Genomic DNA, 22,155 nt, shown 5'->3' with positions numbered 1-22,155 from the left:
CAAATAAATCGGTTGGACTAAAACCTGGTGTTGTCAGACTTTTTACTATAGGGGAGGCCCCAGAGGATGGGAGAATAGCCAATGTTGTTCCTTTGTTAAGAAGGATAACATGGATAAGCCAGGTAATTATAGGCCAGTGAGCCTTGTGTCAGTGGTAGGGAAATTATTAAAGAGGGTTCTGCGAGACAGGATTTACTCCACTTGGAAATAAGTGGACGTATTAGCAAGAGGCAACATGGTTTTGTGAAGGGGAGGTCATGCCTCACTAACTTGATTGAGTTTTTTGAGGAAGGGACGAAGCTGATTGATGAGGGAAGGGCAGTGGATGTTGTCTACATGGACTTCAGTAAGGCCTTTGACAAGGTCCCTCCATGGCAAATTGGTGCAGAGCATGAAATCGCATGGGATCAGAGGTGAGCTGGCAAGATGGATACAGAACTGGCTTGGTCATAGAAACAGATGGTAGCAGTGGAAGGGTGCGTTTTGAATGAACGGCTGTGACAAACTGCATTCTTCAGGGATCAGTGTTGGAATCTTTGCTGTTTGTAATATGCATAAATGATTTGGAGAAAAATGTAACTGGATTGATTAGTAAGTTTGCGGATGACACAAAGGTTGGTGGATTTGTGGATAGTGATGAGGACCATCAGAGGATACAACAGAATATAAATTGGTTGGAGACTTGGGCGGAGAGATGGCAGATAGAATTTAATCCAGACAAATGTAAGGTAATTTTGGAAGGCCTAATAAAGATAGCAAACATCCTGTAAATGGCAGAACCCTTAAGAGTACTGACAGGCAAAGGGACCTGGGAGTACAGGTACACAGGTCTCTGACAGTGACAATGCAGGTGGGGGAGGTAGTTAAGAAGGCATATGGCATGCTTGTCTTCATAAACTGGGTTATTGAGTTTAAAAATTGGCAAATCACGTTGCAGCTTTATAGAACCTTAGTTAGGTTGCACTTGGAATATAAGAACATAAGAAATAGGAGCAGGAGTAGGCCATCTAGCCCTTCGAGCCTGCCCCGCCATTCAATAAGATCATGGCTGATCTGTCGTGTCTCAGTTCCACTTTCCCGCCCTCTCCCCATAACCCTTAATCCCCTCTCTTATCAAGAACCCATCAACCCGCTTCTTAAAAATATTTAGCGAGGCAGCCTCCACCACTTCAACGGGCAGAGAATTCCAGAGATTCACCACCCTTTGAGTGAAGAAGTTCCTCCTCAACTCCGTTCTAAACCGCCTCCCCTTTATCTTGAGGCTGTGCCCCCTAGTCCTACTGTCTTTTTTGAGCGGGAAGAGTCTCTCCACCTCTATCCTATCCATCCCATTCATCATCTTATACGTCTCAATGAGATCTCCCCTCATTCTTCTAAACTCTAACGAGTACAAGCCTAGTTTATTCAGCCTCTCCTCATAGCTCAATCCCCTCAACTCCGGTATCAGCCTAGTAAACCTCCTCTGCACTCCCTCCAGGGCCAAAATATCCTTGCGCAAGTGTCAATAGTGTCTTATAGTGTCAATTCAGCTTGCCACACTACCAGAAGGAGGTGGAGGCTTTGGAGAGGGTACAGAAAAGATTTACCAGGCTGTTGCCTGGTATGGAGGGCATTAGATATGAGGAGAGATTGGAGAAACTTGGTTTGTTCTCGCTGGAAGGACAGAGGTTGAGGGGTGACCTGATAGAAGTCTGCAAGATTATGAGGGGCTTGGACAGAGTGGATAGTCAGAAGCTTTTTCCCAGGGTGGAAGAGTCAATTACTAGAGGGCATAAGTTGAAGGGCGAGGTTTAAAGGGGTTGTACGAGGCAAGTTTTTTACACAGAGGGTGGTGGGTACCTGGAACTCACTGCTGGGGGAGGTAGTGGAAGCAATTACTTTAGCTACTTTTAAGGGGCATCTAGACAACTAAGATGGGAATCGAGGGATATGGTCCCCAGAAGGTAGGGGTTTTAGTTCAGTTGGACAGCATGGTCGGTGCAGGCTTGGAGGGCCAAAGAGCTTGTTCCTGTGCTGTAATTTCCTTTGTTCTTTATTTTAGTTCTTTGCGCAAATACCTCTTTGTTCCATGTTCCAGAATTTGCCCACGTTCCCAAAATGCCACATCAATTTGTCATCTTTATCCCGTATCCTTTATCATCTATATCCTGTATCTCATTTCCACATTACAAATTGATTCATATTAAAAAGCATCCATTTCCTTTATAGGAGAAAGGATGGATTTAGCAAACTGGGACATTTGCGATGTTTGTTGTGAATATGCCATTAATACATAACCTGATGTATGCCTTGCCATTCTGGCTGCACACCTTTCTTAACTTTATTTGGAGGCCATGTCGTGCAGGAAAGTTAAAATCTGATTGACATCCACAGGTAACCATCTGTGATCTGAAGAGAGATTAAGTCGGTTAGGATTATATTCATTGGAGTTTAGAAGAGTGAGAAGGAAACTTATAACATTCAAACAGGGTTAGACAGGGTATATTAAGAATGTTCCTGATGGTGGGGGAGTCTAGAACTAAGGGGTCATAGTTTGAGGATAAGGAGTAAACCTTTCAAGGCTGAAGTGAGGAGACGTTTCTTCACCCAGAGAATGGTGAATGAGTGGAATTCACCACCACAGAAAGTAGTTGAGGCCAAAATATTGAGTCATTTCAAGAAGAAATTAGATATAGCTCTTGAGGCTAAATGAATCAAGGGATTTGGGTAAAGGTGGGATCAGGATATTGAATTTGTTGATTAGCCATGCTCATAATGAATGGCGGAGCAGGTTTGAAGGGCCAAATGGCCTTCTGCTTCTATTTTCAATGTTTCTATGTAACCATATACCTATTGCTGACAAGGACTCCTCTGTTGGCAGGTAGTTAAACAGGAGGTGCTCTATAAGTATATGTTCTGTATGTAAGTCTAACTAAGGCTGTTTGGCTCAAAGAAAGCAGCTGGAGTCTCATTGAGCTGTTTTCTTTATTAGACGATGGGAAGGTGGTGACCCTGGTGTATCCAATCAGAAGACTCCTACTACTATCCTGTTAACACCAGAAGGAAAGTACCACAGCTTTGGTTATGCAGCCAGAGACTTTTATCATGATCTGGATCCAAATGATTCGAAACAATGGCTCTACTTTGAGAAGTTCAAAATGAATCTCCACACAACTGGTGTAAGTTCCTTATCTTCATTTCACTAGTTTAGCATACTTAAGGTAATAATTTGAACGATAGAAATTGCCAGTTTCTAAGAGAGAAAGAGAGGGAAATCCCTTCTGCAGAATGGAGTGTTGTTGTGATTATGAAGCTTTTTAGGTGTCCAGGCAGGAATATTAAAGTGACCAGGCCACTTCAAAGATTTCACAGAGTACAGCCAATAATAATGGTGGCATACCGGGAGGCTGGAGCATCTGAACACAAATCCAGTGATAACATGCTAATTATATTTTCAGCATAGTGGGACTGGCAGGCTGGGTCAATAGAATCACAATGGGTTTGATGCCTGGCGCGATACCCATTTTAGCCTTGACACCCAATTCAAGGGCCAGAGGTAATCCTGCCTCCAGCTACATTGATCATGACAAATTCTTGTTACATCCTTGAACTATAGACTTCAGTGGGACAGTGTTCAGGATTCCTGTCTAATTACAAGGCTCACATGTATTATTCAGCCAACACTTTTACGTATGAAGTGCTTTTATTCATGTCACAGATGTGGAACTCAGGCGATTCACTGTGATGAGAATGAGTGAGACTTAAAGGATCTGAGGGAACAGATGGGTCGTAATTGGCAGCTGTGAGTTGGGGAAGGGGGGGACGGAGGGGTGGGGGAGGCTCATTTTTGATTCTTCAGTGAACACGGGATCTTGATCATGTCAATTAGTCATTCAATTCCTGAGACTTGGAGAGGGATAAATGCAAATTGTGTTCACAATAATGCAGATTATATACAGAAATGAACATCTGGACTACCAATGTGTATTCAAATGCTCTTAATGTTTATAATCCTATCATTGCTTTTGGTTGTTGTCCTGATATCTGCAGTAGAGGTGGACGCAGCCTGTTGACTGCTATACTCTGTTGTTTGAGATGCCTTTGTGGCCCAGATTGCCTGGTGGCCCAAAGCCTGGAGGGCCCTGGCCTGCTAAGAATCCTCTGCTCTGGGGCAGGTGCACCCTCCCTCAGCCTGAGCCGCTGGATTTGATGGAGTCACAAACAGAGAGGATTCGAAGTGGCAGGACACCCTTGAAGTGCCCTGGGTGGATGTCCCCAGGGTGTTAACTGGCACCACTCCTCCCTTTGGATACTTGTATTGCCCTGCCTTGACTTCTTAAAGAGCAGGCACACCTTAAGGGAGGTTGAGGTGTCACGTATCCCTCGCCTAACCACTGTTGGGACGCACCCATGGCTAGTGTAATGGTATGTAAGTCTGAGTGCAAATCCAGCAGAAACTGTTGGTATGGGGTCTACAAGGCTGCTGTCACCCTGGGAAGGGAGACAGTGATGTGTTCACATGTTGAAGCAACAACATCAGGCAGAATGTGGATCGACTCCTATGTTATTTGGTCTAATCTGGTGACAGCCTCCAACAATTATGTCTGATGTTCCTCTACCTGTCTCAATACTTCTCCTGGGGTTGATTCCAGAGGCTTCTCATTTGACTCAAACTCAGCAGTGGCCTGGTCTCTGGCAGTTCTGAGTGGCAGGGACTTTGGCTATTACTGCCTCCACCTGCTGTGGACAAATGCTGGTGAGGTAGAAGGTGAACCCGAGACTTAGCTCAGAACCATCTGACACCAAGCTGCAGGTATCTGCATTGGTGGAGGGTGCATAGAATCAGAAGCATAGAATCACAGAAACCCTACAGTGCAGAAAGAGGCCATTTGGCCCATAAAGTCTGCACTGACCATGATCCCATTCCCTACCCCCTTACCCCTACATATTTACCCACTAATTCCTCTAACCTACACATCTCAGAACACTAAGGGGCAATTTTAGCACGGCCAATCAACCTAACCCGCACATCTTTGAACTGTGGGAGGAAACCCGAGCACCTGGAGGAAACCCACGCAGACACGGGGAGAATGTGCAAACTTCACACAGACAGTGACCCAACCCAGGAATTGAACATGGTTCCCTGGTGCTGTAAGGTAGCAGTGCTAATCACTGTGCCACCATACCACCATAGGTTTCTGTTCCCCACAGTCTGATAGAGTATATTACCCTGGCTGTTTCCACCCACCCCCCCACCCTATCCCTGTAACCCCACATATATATTTTTCTGCGTGGAAATGACCCTCCTCCCCAGCAAGCTTTGCTGCCTGCTCTTTGTGGGAGAAGAGTTGTCCTCAGCTTCACTCTTGTCTCTCTCCCTTCTGTTATGGGAGATTTTGTCCTCCATATAGGCAGATGGATTGACTGAGAGCACTCTGGGTGAAAAAGCAGTTTAGAATGAGTGAAAGTTTCACTTGCAGGCGGAGTGGACAAGATCAGTCATTCTTTTTCTGCGCTGGAGGGCAATCCTTTCTTCGTGTGCCACGGATATTGACTTCCCTGGCGACCATCTCCCAGGCTGCCATGGTCAGGAGGGAGGACCTCCTGCTCTCACCATGTGGAAAGGGGATCTCCCACCTATCCAGGGTGGCCTGGAGGCAAATCCGCAGGGAGGCCTCTTTGAACCACGGAGCCCAGGCTTTTGTTGTTTTGTGGCACCAGGACCTTCAACCTCATGGAGTAACGGGGGGGTCAGTGACTTCCTGCCAACCCCACCATAAGATTCAACGAGCTCTTCATTGATGCATTGTTAAAAGCAGAAAATTGAGGTGATTAATCTGACCTGCTACCCAGGAGGACTCATTCTGACTTTTCCACCCGGCACTGCACCTAGTCTACAGAATGGAAAATTCCGACTATTGAAGATCCAAGTAGAATTTGGTGACATGAAGGCAATCTTTCTGCAGGGTAAATATCTAAATTATACCAAATTAAGTGATCAGTTATTGAAAATGGTCCCTCTGTTCATGACATTGTTCCTTCATTTGTTCGCACCAACTGGGGAGGGGGAGAGGGAGGGGGAGAGAGAAAGAGCAAAAGATGTAAAAAAAAAAGTTTAATCTTTCGTCAACATTATCTTTTTTCAGGGATCAGGCTCCATATTTGTAAAATTATTTTTTCAGGTGTTTGGCAGGGCTTCAGAATGCACTGCATCATCTTCTCAAGCCATCTCTTGAAAGACAGATTTAATCCAGCCCATCATAGTGGCAAACATGGCAGCTGGATCCACTCAATCAAGTGAGAGATCATGCTTCTGTCAGCGGCTGGAAAATTCCCAATGATTAAATCAGAGGCAGGAAGGAGATGGTGTGAAAAACATTTTTATTTGTTCATAGGATACGGACATGGCTGGCTGGGCCCAGCGTTTCTTGTCCATCCCTAACTGCCCTCCATTTCAGAGTATTTGAGAGTCAGCCACATTGTTGTGGGTCTGGACTCACATATGGGCCAGACCAGGTGAGAATGGAAGATCTCCTTCCCTCAGGGGCATTAGTGAACCAGATCTGTTTTTATGACAATCAATAATGCCTTCTAATGTGTTTCTGCACTTCACAATCCTGCAGGTCGATAATATAAAATACCAGGCCAGTCTTTTGAATTGTCTTCCCAGGTACCAAAGCTAGCCCATCTTTCCACCACCACCACCAAACCTGCCCCCGCTCCCCCCAACACCCCCCAACCCCCCAAAGAAATAGTGAACATTTTAAATACTTAGTGGCTTGCTGATCTGCCTGAGACCCCTTCATGCCGGATCTCTTCGCGCATGCGATGGCTTAGTGGTATTACTAGAATATCAATCCAGAAGCTCATCAAATATCCTGGGGATTCGGGTTAGAATCCCACAACAGCAGATGGTGGAATTTGAGTTCAATAAAAAATATCTGGAATTAAGAATCTACTGATGCCCATGAAACCATCGTCGATTGTTCGAAAAACCCATCTGGTTCACTAATGTCCCTTAAGGAAGGAAATCTGCTGTCCTTACCTAGTCTGGCCTACATGTGAGTCCAGAGCCACAACAATATGCTTGACTCTCAACTGCCCTCATGCAATAAATTCTGGCCAGCCAGAGATGCCCATGTCTCATGAATTAGTTTAAAGAAATGCTAGAGCCTTAGTTTTCAGGAACCTGAAAATAGGTTTCATTTCCTTGTGGCATATATTAATAAGACTTTCTTCAGGTCAGAGCTCACGTAACTAAATTCCCCACAAAAAATCTTCAAGAATGTACAATCCTGCTGTTAACTTTTCTGCTGCTGTCGGATCAACCCCATAAAAATATACATCATGAGAAGTATAACATCTGCAGTCCACAGGGAAAGCAGGTAGAATCAGGAATTTTTCCTGATTTCTATCAGCCATATTCCCCATATTCCATTCCCAAAAGTAAATATTGCCATTTCAAATTGACTTTGTGACTCTGTGCAGGTTGACAATTGGAATCTCATCAGTGCTACAAAAAGCTCTTTAAATCTAACCAACATCCTGCAGCTTGTGTTTTGGAGCTGTTACGCATGGACTAAGTCTACAGTACGTTATGCATCAGATACGTCAACACAGTTTGCCATCTTCATTAAAATAGCTTTTATGTTAAAAGCAAAGCCTATATGCTGACGATGATCAATTGGACTCTTTATTCAAGCCTTATCATGAGATTATTCCAAAGCAAACTGGACTCAGTAGAAAAGTAGAGTTCTTGACTAATTTTAAGAATGACCTTTTACCATCACAGAAAGCTTCCCAGTTCCCAAGCCCGTCCATAATGAGAGGTGACCTTTCATCTTTTTCCACAGTTATAATTAGGGTGGAGATGACCTTTCAGATCAAAGATGGTGCTCCAGTGATTTTGGCTGGCTGATCTAGGTTATTTTCCCAAATCACTGCAAACTGAAATTGAAAGCTATCCATTCAAGTATTAGGAATTGATTTTTTTCTTTGCTTCGCATCATCAGAAACAAGCTACATCAGCCTTTTGAAATAACAGCTTTCCTGTAATAGCCTGGTGCAAAATAGGCATTACAGTCGCAAATGAGTTAATTCACTAATTTATTCACATTAGAAAACTAATCAAACCAAGAATCATATTTACATGACCAAGACAAGGTGGGGGCGTGGTGACACAGTGGTTAGCACTGCTGCCTCACAGCGCGCCAAGGACCCAGGTTCGATTCCTGGCTTGGGTCACTGCCTGTATGGAGTTTACACATTCTCCCTATATCTGCGTGGGTTTCCTCCAGGTGCTCCGGTTTCCTCCCACAGTCTAAAAGATGTGCTGGTTAGATGCATTGATCCGAACAAGTGCTGGGGTGTGGCAACTAGGGGAATTTCACAGTAACTTCATTACAGTGTTAATGTAAGCCTTATTAGTAATGAATAAATAAATAAACATATGATTCTTCATCTTATTTGATACTTTTCAGGGAACAACTTTATAGCTTTGCTTATTTCATTGTGATTGCATAAACTAGATTTCATAGCAACAGTGCAGGCATTTCATATTTCTTTAATTATGGTAATGATGGCATTCACTTCCTATTCCATTCCTGTGATGTTCAGCCACCAGCCTGTGTGAAGTATCATCCAAAAAGGGTGGAAAGGACATTGGGAAGGAACATAAGTTGCATTGGACACTCTGTTCCAAGGATAAGCCTAATGACTTTATGGTGAGGGGGCAGGATGTTTACTGACCATTGCAGGGACCACAGGAAATTTAGTGTTAGCAGCTCATTAATGTGACTCTGACAAGTGATTGATGCAGTCTGCTCTATTCATTGTCTGCACACTTTGGTGTAATTTTCCCTATAATTTTTCAGAGAGTTAGGCTCAGACTAAAAGCCGGTGTGTTGCTGCACAGTCCAGTTTTCACTCCAGGTCTCAAACCTCCCTGAGTCGAAATAAATCAGTGGGTGTGGTTTACTCTGGAGGGGTGGGGCCTGATGGAGCTAGCGGTGATCAGGGTGCCATCTTTAAAGGATGCCCTGAACAGCATAATAACTGAACATCCCCCAGCACACCGCACCCCCCCCCTCCCCCGGACACCAGCCTCGGGGGCTCACACCTTCCTCTCCCCAACACCACAGCTGAAGTGATTATATAGGTAATGCATACCGTTCATAGAGTACATAGGGGTGAAGGAAAGGAGAGGCCACACAATGTAGGGTCACAGTCATACCTAGGATGTAGAGAAAGATCAACTTAATATAAGGCAAGTCCATTCAAAAACCTGATGGCAGCAGGGGAAGAAGCTGTTCTTGATTTGACTGATATGTGATCTCAGAATTTTGTATCTTTTTTCTGGCGTAAGAAGGTGGAAGAGAGAATGTCTGGGGCACGTATGATCCTTGACTATGATGGCTGCTTTTTGAAGGCAGCAAGTGTAGATGGAGTTAATGGATAGAGGAAGGTTTGCCTGATGGTCTGGGCTACATTGACAACCCTTTGTAGTTTCCTGTAGTCTTGATCAGAGCATGAACCTCACCAGCTGTGATACATCTAGAAAAGATGTTTTCTATGGTACATCTGTAAAAATTGATGAGAGCTGTTGTAGTCATGATGAATTTCCTTAGCTTTCTAAGGAAGTAGAGGCATTGATGGGTTTTCTTAACTATTGTGTCGGCATGGGGGAACCAGGACAGGTTGTTTGGTGATTTGAATACCTAGAAACCTGAAACTGTTGAATATTTCTGCTTCATCCCCATTGATGTAGACAGGAGCATGTCCTCTACTCTGCTCCCTGAAGTCGATGGCTATCTCCTTCATTTTACTGACATTGAGGAAGAGATTATTGGCATCTCACCATTTTACCAGATTCTCTATAGACATAATATAGACATTCTAGATATGCTGGCCTGGCCTGCAATGAGTGAATGTCTGTGGGGGTGCCGTTTAACCTATGTTTGGCATGGTGGCACAGTGGTTAGCACTGGCTAGCAGTTCGAGTCCTGGCTTGGGTCACTATCTGTGTGGAGTCTGCAGATTCTCCCATGTCTACATGGGTTTCCTCCGGGCGCTCCGTTTTCCTCCCACAATCCGAAAGATGTGCTGGTTAGGTGCATTGGCCATGCTAAATTCTCCCTCAGTGTACCTGAACAGGTACTGGAGCGTGGCAATTAGGGGATTTTCTCAGTAACTTCATTGCAGCGTTACTGGAAGCCTACTTGTGACACTAATAAATAAATCTTAAACTTTAAATATGGCACCAGAATTTTCAACCCCACGAGGTAATGACAGGGCAGATGAATCACTGCCTAACTGCTGCAAGATTCGATGTGCTCCTTGCTGTGGCATAATAAATGAACTTAAAAGCAGAAAATTGCGAGTGGTGAAAATGTATCACTCGCCCAGTGGTGATCTGACCAACTTTCCACCCTGCCACTGCCTTTAATCTCCAGAATAGAAAATTCTGCCCTTGGTTAATGAAGAGGAAATAGAGAGTAGGATTAAACAGTCAATTTTCTGGTTGGCAAGCTGTAACTAGCTAGATAATGCAAAGATCAGTGTTTCTATCTCACTCACCTATTTGCAATCTGGATCAATGATTTAGATGAGAACACTGAACATGTTTAATCCAAGTGTGTTGTCTTAGGTCACAACAATAGAAATCTAGGTGGGAAAGAAAGCTGTGACACAAAGAAGCTTCAAAGTAATGGTAGTAAAAGCAAAGGCTCTCATTGGACCATCCTTCCTACTCATAGTCCTTCAATTAAGTGCCTTTGAACTAGGGACTCCTCACCTGGGAAACCTACAGCAGCTAAACATGGGTTTGCTTATTATGTTTCCTGCATGATGAGCCTCTGGCCTATCACTGGGCTGATATCAGCAGCCATTATCTGCAGTGAGGCGGGAAGGCCATCCATAGGCTTTCCTGCCACGGACTTAATTGCAATGGAGGTGGGAAGGTAGGAGCTCCGAACCTGCCACTCTTTCGTCTGAATAAGTGGCCCCCAGCAACAAATTTGCCATAGGAAAGGCATTAAAATCTGCCACCGAAGGAGACCATTTAGTCCATTGAGTCCATGTTGGCTGTCTGTAGGGCAATCCAATCAGATTGGTTTCCCTGCAGCCCTCCGTGTTTATCTCCCTTAATTGCTCATTTAATTTCCTTTAGAAATCAATCGTTGTCTTTCCTTCCACCACCTTTAAGGAAACAAGTTCCAGTTCATTACCACCCACTGCATAAAAAAAACTCTTCCTTACATGCCGCCTGCATATCTTGTCCAAGGCTTCCAAATCTGTGTTCTGTAATCCTGTACAATCAGTTAGCGGGAACGGATTTTATCTACCTTAGTTAAACCTATCAAAATCTTGTACACTTCTGTCAAATCTTTCGGAATCTCCAGGGCTCCAAGGAAAGCAGCCCCAAGTTCTACAACCTAACGGTGTAGCTAAATACACTCCGTCCATGGAGGAACCATTCTGATTAATTTCCTTTGCATCCACTCAAGGACCCTCATACCCTTCCTAAAGTATCGTGAAGGGAACTGGCCACAATATCCCAATTTCCTGGATGCAAAGGGAATCAAGATGTGGATAGGGCACAGAAATAAAGTTTAAGGTCAGAGATCAGCCATGAACTTATGGAATAATAGAGCAGACTTAAGTACCAAAAAGCCTAATTCTACTCTTATTTCTTATATTCATATGTTCTCATCTATTGCTGGGTTTTTACCAGTTGACCTTGTTTTAAAGAATATTTCAGGACTGATTTTGCACTTTTCTCTTAACACTAGCTCAAAGGGATTAAAATGGAATTGGGTCTATATCACGTATGAGCCAGCAGGTACCTTCCATATGTTGAAGACCATTGGACCTCTTTCAATTGAATATACAGTTATTATTGAATGTGGCCCTTGGAATACTGGTTGATTCATTTTAAGCAAGGCTGCAGGGTCCTAATTTCTCTTGAGAACTATGGTGAGATGTTACTCAGAAAGAAATGCACTCAAAAAGATTTCAGTGTGGCTATTTGATCATACAAACAATAAATCACTTTGAGAAGGAATTGCTTTTAAGTGGAGTACACTGTTTGTGCCTGGATAGAGTTATAACCCTGAAAGCTCGGGTAATTGTCATTTTATGGAACTATCATTGTGTGATGCATTTATTTTTTTCACTGTCATCTAGAATCTCTCAATTGAAACAGAACTGGAGGCTGCCAATGGAAAAAAGGTCAAGGCTATCGAAATCTTTGCCTGCGCTCTAATGTTCTTCAAAGATCATGCATTACAGGTGTGTTAAAAACAGCAAAGAATTTATGTACAATCTTTAAAGTGCTATATTCATCAGCCTTGATGGAAAATTGGACATGTTTTATTTGGAAGATTTAAGCATCCCACTTTGCAAAGCATCGTAACTGGACTGTTCTGTGCAATAATATTGTTTGGTACTGCAATTGATCGCATTAGTTATAATACTTGATGCTCAGACCAAAGTAATCAGTGGCAATTTTACTAGATGCATCTTTATGTACAAGCAACACTAGTGACTTGGAACGTGGTTATTGTTGTCTATTTTTGTGTCTATTTCGTTCGGCAAACAACTGTGTGACTGATAATTACAGACTAAAAGAGTCGTGCAGCACTTTAAACTGCTTTGGACTTTTAAGAAATTCGATAGTTCTTGTCAAAGAAAAACTTCTGCTGTAATCTTCGGTTCTAAAAAGACTTTGGGACTCCCTTTGGCAAAGCAATTTTTGTCAGTTGGCATGTAGTTCAGAGCAGCCACATTGACCTTCATAAAAAAGCTCTTTCATCCTCACAATTCTATGTCCCAGTAATCATCCTCCACACAGTCACTTTCCAAAGGAAATGGATCCAGAAATAGGCAGCAATAACTGGGTTTCAAATTTCTAAAGTTTCTTGCATGTTAATAAACAGATGCATCCAGGAAGTGGCCACTGGATGCTCATTAGTCATACTTTCAACATTCTTTTGGCCCTTCGCAAATGGAAGATTTAGTTTTCAATCTGACTTGGCCTGCGCACACATGGTCATGTCATAACGTAAAGCGGCAGGAGGTTGTGTAAAATTTCAAATGATAAAACAGGAAAATTGTCACTACCATATTTCTATTTTTAGGAGCTGAGTGACCAGGCTGGTTCGCAATTTGGGAACCCAGATGTTAGGTGGGTCATTACTGTGCCAGCCATATGGAAGCAACCTGCAAAGCAATTTATGAGGCAGGCAGCCTACAAGGTAGGTTCTAAGCACTGTCAGAGGTTGACTCCTATTATTGCTGCAGTGAATTGAACCATAGGTGGAATCAATTTTATCAACAATAGCACATGTAAGAAGCTAGAGCACTTGAACAACCCACAGCTTCTGTTTAAGTTGACCTTGTCACGTGAGGTGACATGCAATCCAAAAAGAAAATGATTGCGATTCTACAGCATTTTAAATTTACAGTTAAAGGTTACATCTTCATCACAAACTCATTACAGACATAATTGCTGCTATAGTAATTATGTGATCACTGAAATATTGCATGTGTTTCAGTTGAAGCTGCAGTGCATTTGTGTGTTGACACGTAAAGGGTGGGATTCCCCTATATTTCCAAAATTAAACAGAAGGCACTGATTTTTTAATTTACCTATTTGTTCAAATTGCAGAACAAGATTTTATAAATGCAAAATTATTCTAATGTATGAATATTGACAGTAAACACTGAAGAGTACGCTAAAGAGGAATGAATAAGCCATTAAAGTAAACTGATATTCTTAACATTTTCTCCCTGTTTTATTTTGTATCTGTTGTTGTCAGTCGCAGATAATTTGCTTGCTTGAATGAATGCTGTAATGCTGTTCGTCTATACGTGGGCATGTTCCTCCCTGCATTTGCTGCTGATACAATCTTTCCTGGGCTTATCAGCAGTAAATATAGAAATTTACTCACTCCCCTTCTCTGGCCTACTGAAACTTACCAAAACTTACCTTCCACTGTTTGTTACTCACTCAATTACTAATGAATAAACTTTACGTTTTACTTTACCAAGCCCATCCCTTCTTTCCTTTATAGCTCAAATACTTCATTCCAAGCATGATCCTGGTGAATCTTCTCAGCACTCTCTCTAGTGCAATCATATCCTTAATTGAGTGAGTAGCAAACAGTAGAAGGTAAGTTTTTAAGGTAAGTTTCAGTAGGCCAGAGAAGGGGAGTAGGGGGACTGGGTGAGAGCTGGACCTGGGGAAGGCCACAGCTGGAGCACTGTGTTCAGTTCTGGTCACCTCACTATGGGAAGGATGTGATTGCACTAGAGAGAGTGCAGAGGAGATTCACCAGGATGATGCTTGGAATGGGGTATTTGAGCTATAAGGAAAGATGGGATAGACTTAGTAAAGTAAAATGTAAAGTTTATTTATTAGTCACAAGTAGGCTTACATTAACATTGAAAATCCCCCAGTCGCCACACTTCAGTTCTTGTTTGGGTACGCTGAGGGAGAATTTAACATGGCCAATCCACGTAACTTGCACATCTTTGGACTGTGGGGAAAAAAACCAGAGCACCCGGAGGAAACCCACACAGACACGAAGAATGTGCAAACTCCACACAGACAGTGACCCAAGCTGGGAATCAAACCTGGGTCCCTGGCACTGTGAGGCAGCAGTGCTCACCACTGTGCCACTCTAGGCTTGGATAAGTGCTTGAAATATTTTAATGTTCAAGGACAGGGGACAAGTGCTGGAAAATTTGATTTATTATTGTCACATATATTAGTATACAGCAAAAAGTATTGTTTCTTGCGTGCTATACAGACAAAGCATACCATTCATAGCGAAGGAAACAAGAGAGTGCAGAATGTAGTTTTACAGTCATAGCTGGGGTGTAGAAAAAGATCAACTTAATGTGAGGTAGGTCCATTCAAAAGTCTGACAGCAGCCGGAAAGAAGCTGTTCTTGAGTCGGTTGGTACGTGACCTCAAGACTTAGTATCTTTTTCCCGATTATGCTGAAAATGGGATTAGCACGACTTTAGTCAAAACGATTGTTGGTGTAGACTCAATTGGCCGAAGGGCCTTTTCTGTGCTGTGCAAACCTATGACAGTGTTCCAAAGGCAAATTGAAGAAATCAAATTTGACATTAAAATGTTATGGTAAACCAAGCAAAATTCAACCCTTAAATTCGCAATGGTTAAAACAGACTAATCCTTAAATATATATAATGTGGAATGAACTGGCAAGCAAAGCAATTTCTTTAACCAAGAGAAAGTAGCAAATGATATGTACACTAAATTTCAGTAAAGTGGAAAATATTCAGAACTCATTCTGCAGGGTTCATTTTTCTCAAACCATTAACATGGCAGATCTAAAAATGATCAGATAAAGTTATTAAAATATGTCAATCCGGGCTCAATACAGAAATAGTACAATAACCAACATAGGTGTGTAAGAAAGTATAAGACCTAAAAAACACATTATAGCGTGTCAGGCTGGATGGTCCCATGTTTCTGGGGCATATATCACACATCACTTTTTTTGACCGTCATCAAAATTTTCATCAGATACTTAGTGAAATCTCACTCCAGGGATTTGCAGATACATTGGCACCTTCTTGTGTAGTTTGCTTCATGTTACACATATTCAGAATTCAGCATCAGTAAAGTTTCCTGTTTTTTTAGCTGCTCTGGATTAAAATGCCGCTGTGCAGTTAAAAAAAAGCATGCTCCTGAACTGAGGTCTAAAGCAATAATTAAGTCAATTGATTTGAACAAAATGCCTGCTTCAGGCCGATACTTGATTTCTACCCCGCTGAAAAACACAGCACATTCATTGGAATGGAATCTGATATTATGTGCCACTCTGCAGGTTCCTAGAAGAAGGGTCACAGTAAATACTTGAGAGATTGAATGCCATTTAAATCAATTTATTTCAAATTGAGTTTGATCCCCAATATAAATTGGTATCAACAAAATGTTACCTCAACTTCAGGTTTGACAAATTGGAGACAGTAACGTCAATTTTGGTTTCAAATTCACATCCACGTTAGATCCAAGAGCATAACAGTGGATTTAAAAAATGGGCTGGGAGATACTTAAATACAAACCTTGAAATCAGGCACTTGTTCATTCCAGAGTGCCGAAGTATTCAACCTGTGTTATCTCATCACAAGGCATTGGAGCAGTAAATTGGCAAAATATAAAGAGAAGAAAGAAGGACTTGAGTGTGATTATTAGTCAATCAGAGTATCTAATCAACATAAAATGTAATAAACAGCCTTTTAAACCTTTATTATCAAAAGATTACAGAATGCAGAAGAGGCCATCAGCCCATTGCATTTGTACCAGCTCTCTGAAAGAGTTAACTTAATTTTTAAGTTTATTTGTTGATGTCACAAGTAGACTTACATTAACACTGTAATGAATTTACCGTGAAAATACCTAGTTGCCACACTCTGGCACCTGTTCGAGTGCACTAATGATGACTTTAGCATGGCCAATTCACTGAACCAGCATGTCTTTCGAACTGTGGAAGGAAACTGGAGGACCCAGAGTAAACCCGTGCAGATTCTGCACAGACAGTGACCCAAGCCAGGAATCGAGGCCCAGGTCCTTTAGGCTGTGAGACAGCAGTGCTAACCACTCTGCCACCGTACTGCCACTTACCCAGGCCCTCTTCCCCACCCTATCCCCAGAAAGCCACACATTTCCCATGGCTAATCCATCTAATCTATACATCTTGGGACACTAAGGGAAAATTTAGCATGGCCCATCCACCTAACCTACACATCTTTGGACTGTGGGAGGAAACTGGAGCACCCAAAGGAAACCCAAGCAAGCATGGGGGGAATGTGCAAACTCCACACAGGCAGTGACCCATGGCTAGAATTGAACCAGGGTCTGTGGTGCTATGACGTAGCAGTGTTAACCACAGTATCACCATGCTGCCTCAACGACTGTGCTAATGATTACAACATACTTGAAATAAATTACTATATTTTGATAAATCAAAACTTATACTATCAACATACTTTGAAATGATTGGATTTTAGTCACTGTGAGTATGTCTGTTTAAAATGCTGACTTGTTAATTTTCTCTCTTGTTTTATAAAAACTGTTTTATTGGAATATTCAGAAATCTTGCATTTTTACAAGTCGTTTCATCTCTTAATTTGTTGAAGAAAATATCCCAAACCCACAGGAAATTCTCTCAGATAGGTGTGTAATGGGACAATGGCTTTTTTCCTTCAGTTAGTCATAAGTGATATGCTCTGTCGTTTTCCTCCCACCAAACCTTATTTCATAAAACCTCTTGAGAATATTCAGGTAAGTCTCCTATCTGTGCTTTTTGGTTCAGACTAGACCTTTAAATTTTGAGATCAACTGGGATTGGTTTTTTTACTGCAGTTTGTTGCTGAACTGCAGCTAGTATTTTGAACTTTCATTTACTGTTCAAGTGGTAAAGCTTATTTGTTAGAGAGAAATTATCTGAAGGGTAATATCACTGCAGAACGCTGGAGTTCAAGAACCACTTCTACAATTCAGTGCAGAAAGAGTTTTGTCACCTGCAGTGAAGCAACAGCGCTTGCCACTGACCTTGAAGAAAGCTCTCCACAATGATTTGACAGTGTCTATGAAGTGGATATCCTCTTTTACAACATTGGTTTGAATCTGGTGCAAAGTCAATGAGTTTTCCAGGCATCCAGCAGCTGTAACATCATCAAGCTGAGTAAGCAACCAAACATGTTTGAGGATATTTTGATTGGCAGCAAACAAGCAAGTAAAAGTCATTTTTATCACTTTTCAGAGAGTGATATAAACAATTGGAACCTGTACATTCAAAGCGGAAATTTCATAAACTTTAAAAAAAATTTTATTAATGCACTCAATTTCTTTTTATAGATAAATAAATATTTATTTTCATAGTGGAGAAATTTGACCTTCCGTAAATATAAAGTTGGGTTTTCAGGGCTGCAGAGGTTTTTCAGCAGTAATTATGAATTTAGTACACCTTTTAAAAACCTTGTTATAGCTCATTCAGCAACTACTGCGAGGCTAATAGTATAGAGTGAAACGTCTCATTAGTTCACTGATTTCCAACTGCTTGCATCATGTAGAGGCAAGTGTAATATTTTTAGTCACTTTAGGAAATCATTTAGTTGAACTTTGCTAGTTTTAAATTTCCCAACTAAATGAGGGAAAAGTTACTTGGATGATCTTTCCCAACTTCATAAAGAGTTGGGTGAACCTGCAGCACAGTAGCACAGTGGTTAGCACTGCTGTCTCACAGTGTCAGGGCCCTGGGATCAATTCTGGCCTTGGGTGACTGTATGGAGTTTGCTCCCTGTGTCTGCATGGGTTTCATCCCGGTGCTCTGGTTTCCTCACACAGTCCAAAGATGTGCAGGTCAGATGGATTGGCCATGCTAAATTGCCCCTTAGTGTCCCAAGGTGTGTAGGTTAGATGAATTAGCCATGGTAAATGTGTGGGATTATGAGGATAGAGCAGGGAAGAGGGCCTGAGCAAGACACCTTGTCAGAGAGTTGGTGCAGACTTGATGGGCTGAACGGCCTCCTTCTACACTGCAGGGATTCTATGATGTGGCTAGGAGGAGATTGAGGTATTTCTACAAGCAGAAATGATTGCATGATGTGCAGACCATAGTAGTTACCACCATGCTGGTGTCATTGCAAATGTCACAGTCTAAAAGGCAGATGATCAAGACTGAGTAGTAATGCAAGATATAAGATTAGAGTTCTCCCAGATTTTTATTTATTTATCAGGCACAAGTACATTTACATTCACACTGCCATGAAGTTACTGTGAAAATCCTCTAATCACCACTCTCCGGTGTCTGTTTGGGTACACTGAGGGAGAATTTAGCGTGGCCAATCCACCTAACCTGTACATCTTTGGAGAGTGGGAGGAAACTGAAGCACCTGGAAGAAACCCACTCAGACACAGGGAGAATGTGCAAACTCCACGCAGCCAGTGACCCAAGCTGGGAATCGAACCCAGGTTCCTGGCACTGTGAGGCAGCAGTGCTAACCACTGTGCCACCTGTAGTTCTATTCACTGAAGCATATCTAACAGATAATGACCCCAACATCACCATCATCTATGTCCTATCTCACTGACAGGACAGACCCGCCAGAGGTGGCAGCACAGTGGTACATACAGTCAGGAGGGAGTAGCTCCTGGAAGTTCTCAGCATCAGTTCTGGTTCCCATGAAATCTCATGAAGCATCAGATCAGACATGGGGAAGGAAACCTCTTTCTGATTATTATCTATCGCCCACTTCTCAGCTGATGAATCTGTACTCCTCCATGCTGAATACCACTTAGAGGAGGCACAAAGGGTGGCTTGGGCACAGAATGTACACTGGTTGGGGGACTGCAATGTTCCTCACCAAGAGTGGCTTGATAACACCACCACTAACTGAGGAGGCCTAAAGGAAATCACTGTTAGACAGGGTCTGCGGCAGATAGTAAGGGAATGGACAAGAGGGGAAAAGCCTACCTTACCTTATCCTCACCAATTTGCCTGTCACAGATGCATCTGTCCATGACATTATTGATAGGTGTGACCAGTGCACAGTCACTGTGGAGATGAATCTCTATCTTCACACTGAGGATGCCATACATTGTTTTGTGTGGCACAACCACCATGTTAGGTGAGATAGATTTCAAACCAATCTATTAACTCAAAATTGGGCATCCATGAGTCACAGTGGGTCATCAGCCTCAGCAGAATTGTATATAATCACAATCTGTGACCCCATTACCCAGCATATCCCCCGCTCTGTCATTAACATCAAGCTGGGGGAGTATCTCTGGTTCAATGAAGGGTGCAGGAGGGTATGCCAGGAGCAACACCAGGCATGCCTTAAAATAGGGTATGAATCTGGTGAAGCTGAAACACAGGACTACTTGCATGTCAAATAGTGAATGTAGCATGCAATATAGCTAAATGATCTGTAGAATATAGCTAAACAATCTATAGAATCCCTACAGTGTAGAAAGAGGCATTTCAGTCCATTGAGTCTGCACCAACCACAATCCCACCCAGGTCCTATTTCTAAAACCCCGCATATTTACCCTACTAATCCCTTGACACTAGGGTCAATTTAGCATGGCCAATAAATCTAACCCACATATCTTTGGACAGTGGGAGGAAACCGGAGCACCCGGAGGAAACCCACGCAGACACGGGGAGGATGTGCAAACTCCACACAGACAGTGACCCAAGCCAGGAATCGAACCCAGGTCCCCGGCGCTGTGAGGTAGCAGTGCTAATTATTGTGCCACTGTGCTGCCTTACATTTCTGCCACATCCAACCATGAATGGTGGTAGACAACTTAAAAAACCCGCAGGAGGTGGACACTCCACAAGTATCCCCATCTTCAATGATTGAGAAGCCCAGCATATCAGTGCAAAACATAAGACTGAAATATTGACAAGAATGCCGAGTGGATGATCCTGATTGGCCTCCTCCTAAGGTCCCCAGTATCATATGCCAGTCTTTAGCCAATTTGAATCACTCCACATGATATCAAAAAATGGCTGAGGGCACTGGATAGTGCAAAAGCTATGGTCCCTGACAGTGTATTAGCATTCCAGCAATAGTCTTGTGATGTCTTATGTTCCAGAACTAGCTGTGCATTTAGCCAAGCTGTTCCAGTACAGCTACAACACTGGCATTCGCCTGGCAGTGTGGAAATCTGTTCAGTCCTGTACACTAAAAGTAGGAAAATCCAACCTGGCCAATTATTACCCCAACAGTCTACTCTTAATCACCAGCAGTGTGACTGAAGGGGTCATGAAAGTAGCTCTTACTTAGAAATAACCAGCTGTCAAACTCAGTTTGGGTTCCTTATCTTGACCTCATTGCAGCATTAGTCCAAACATGGACAAAAGAGTTGAACTCAAGAGATGAGGTGAGAGTGGCTCCATTGACATCAAGGCAGCATATGACCAAGTATGGCATCAAGGAGCCCAAGCAAAATGGGAATGGGGGGAAAACCCTGTGCTGATTGGAGTCATACCTGGCACAGAGGTTGTGGTGGTTGGAGGTCAATCAGCTCAGTCTCAGGACATCACTGCAGGATCCCTCAGGGTAGTGTCCTAGGCCCAACCATCTTCAGCAGCTTCACCAATGATCTTCCCTCCATCAGAAGATCAGATTTGGAGATATTTGCTGATGACTGCACAATGTTCAGCATCATTTGCAACTTCTCAGATACTGAAGCAGTCCGTACCCAGGTGCAGCAAGACCTGGATAATATCCAGACTTTGGCTTAGAAAATGCAGGTAACGTTCATGCCAAACAAGTGCCAGGCAATGACCATCTTCAACAAGAGATGATCTAACCATCACCTCTTGACATTCAATGGCATCACCATCACTGAAACCCCCACTATCGACATCTTGGTGTATACATTCACCAGAAACTGAACTGGGCTAGCCATATAAATACTATGGCTACAAGAACAGATCAACCATTAGGAATCCTATAGTGAGTAACTCACCTCCTGACTCCCCAAAGCCTGTTCGTCATTTACAAAACACAAGTCAAGAGTGTGATGGAATACGCTCTGCCTTCAAAGATGAGTGAGGTTCCAACAGCACTCAAGAAGCTCAACATTATCCATGACAAAGCAACATACTTAATTGTCATCCCACCACCACCTTCAACATCTACTCCCTTACCACCAAAGCACAGCAGCACCAAGGATCTTTCAACAATGCCTTCCAAACCCATGATCCCTATCTAGAAGGGCGAGGGCAGCAAATGCGTGGGAACCCCATCACCTGTAAGTTCATGTCCAAGCCATGCACCATCCTGACTGGAAGTCTATCTCCATTCCTTCACTATCACTGGGTCAAAATCCTAGAAATCCCTCCTGAACAGCAGTGTGGGTGTACCCACACCACACAGACTGCAGCAGTTCAAGAAGGCAGCCCACCACCATCTTTTCAAGGGCAATTAGGGAAGGGCAATAAAAAATGCGACAACCATGTCCCGTGAAAGAATAAAAACAAAATAAGCATAAGCGCAATCAATTGGGCCAGTGGGTTGACAAAAAGCAGATGGAGTTTAATTTAGACAAATGTGAGGTAATGCATTTTGGTAGATTGAACCAGGGCAGGACTTATTCAGTTAATGGTAGGGCACTGGGAGAGT

The 22,155-nt window shown here is 42.8% G+C and overlaps 1 protein-coding gene across 2 annotated transcripts in view; it reads left to right on the top strand.

Moving 5' to 3' along the window:
- The window catches only part of hspa12a (heat shock protein 12A), a 130,934-nt gene that overhangs the window by 72,888 nt on the left and 35,891 nt on the right, over nt 1–22,155 (top strand). For both annotated transcript variants that reach the window (XM_080205835.1, XM_080205833.1), the window contains exons 4-6: nt 2,972–3,158; nt 12,163–12,267; nt 13,116–13,232. In XM_080205835.1, coding sequence (XP_080061961.1) covers nt 2,972–3,158; nt 12,163–12,267; nt 13,116–13,232 — 409 coding nt within the window. The remainder of the gene's footprint in view (nt 1–2,971; nt 3,159–12,162; nt 12,268–13,115; nt 13,233–22,155) is intronic.

Source organism: Carcharhinus amblyrhynchos, chromosome 17 (assembly GCF_965287045.1).
Source record: "Carcharhinus amblyrhynchos chromosome 17, sCarAmb.v2.hapA, whole genome shotgun sequence".
NCBI lineage: Eukaryota > Metazoa > Chordata > Chondrichthyes > Carcharhiniformes > Carcharhinidae > Carcharhinus > Carcharhinus amblyrhynchos.
This window is presented reverse-complemented; position numbering and strand designations above follow the sequence as displayed.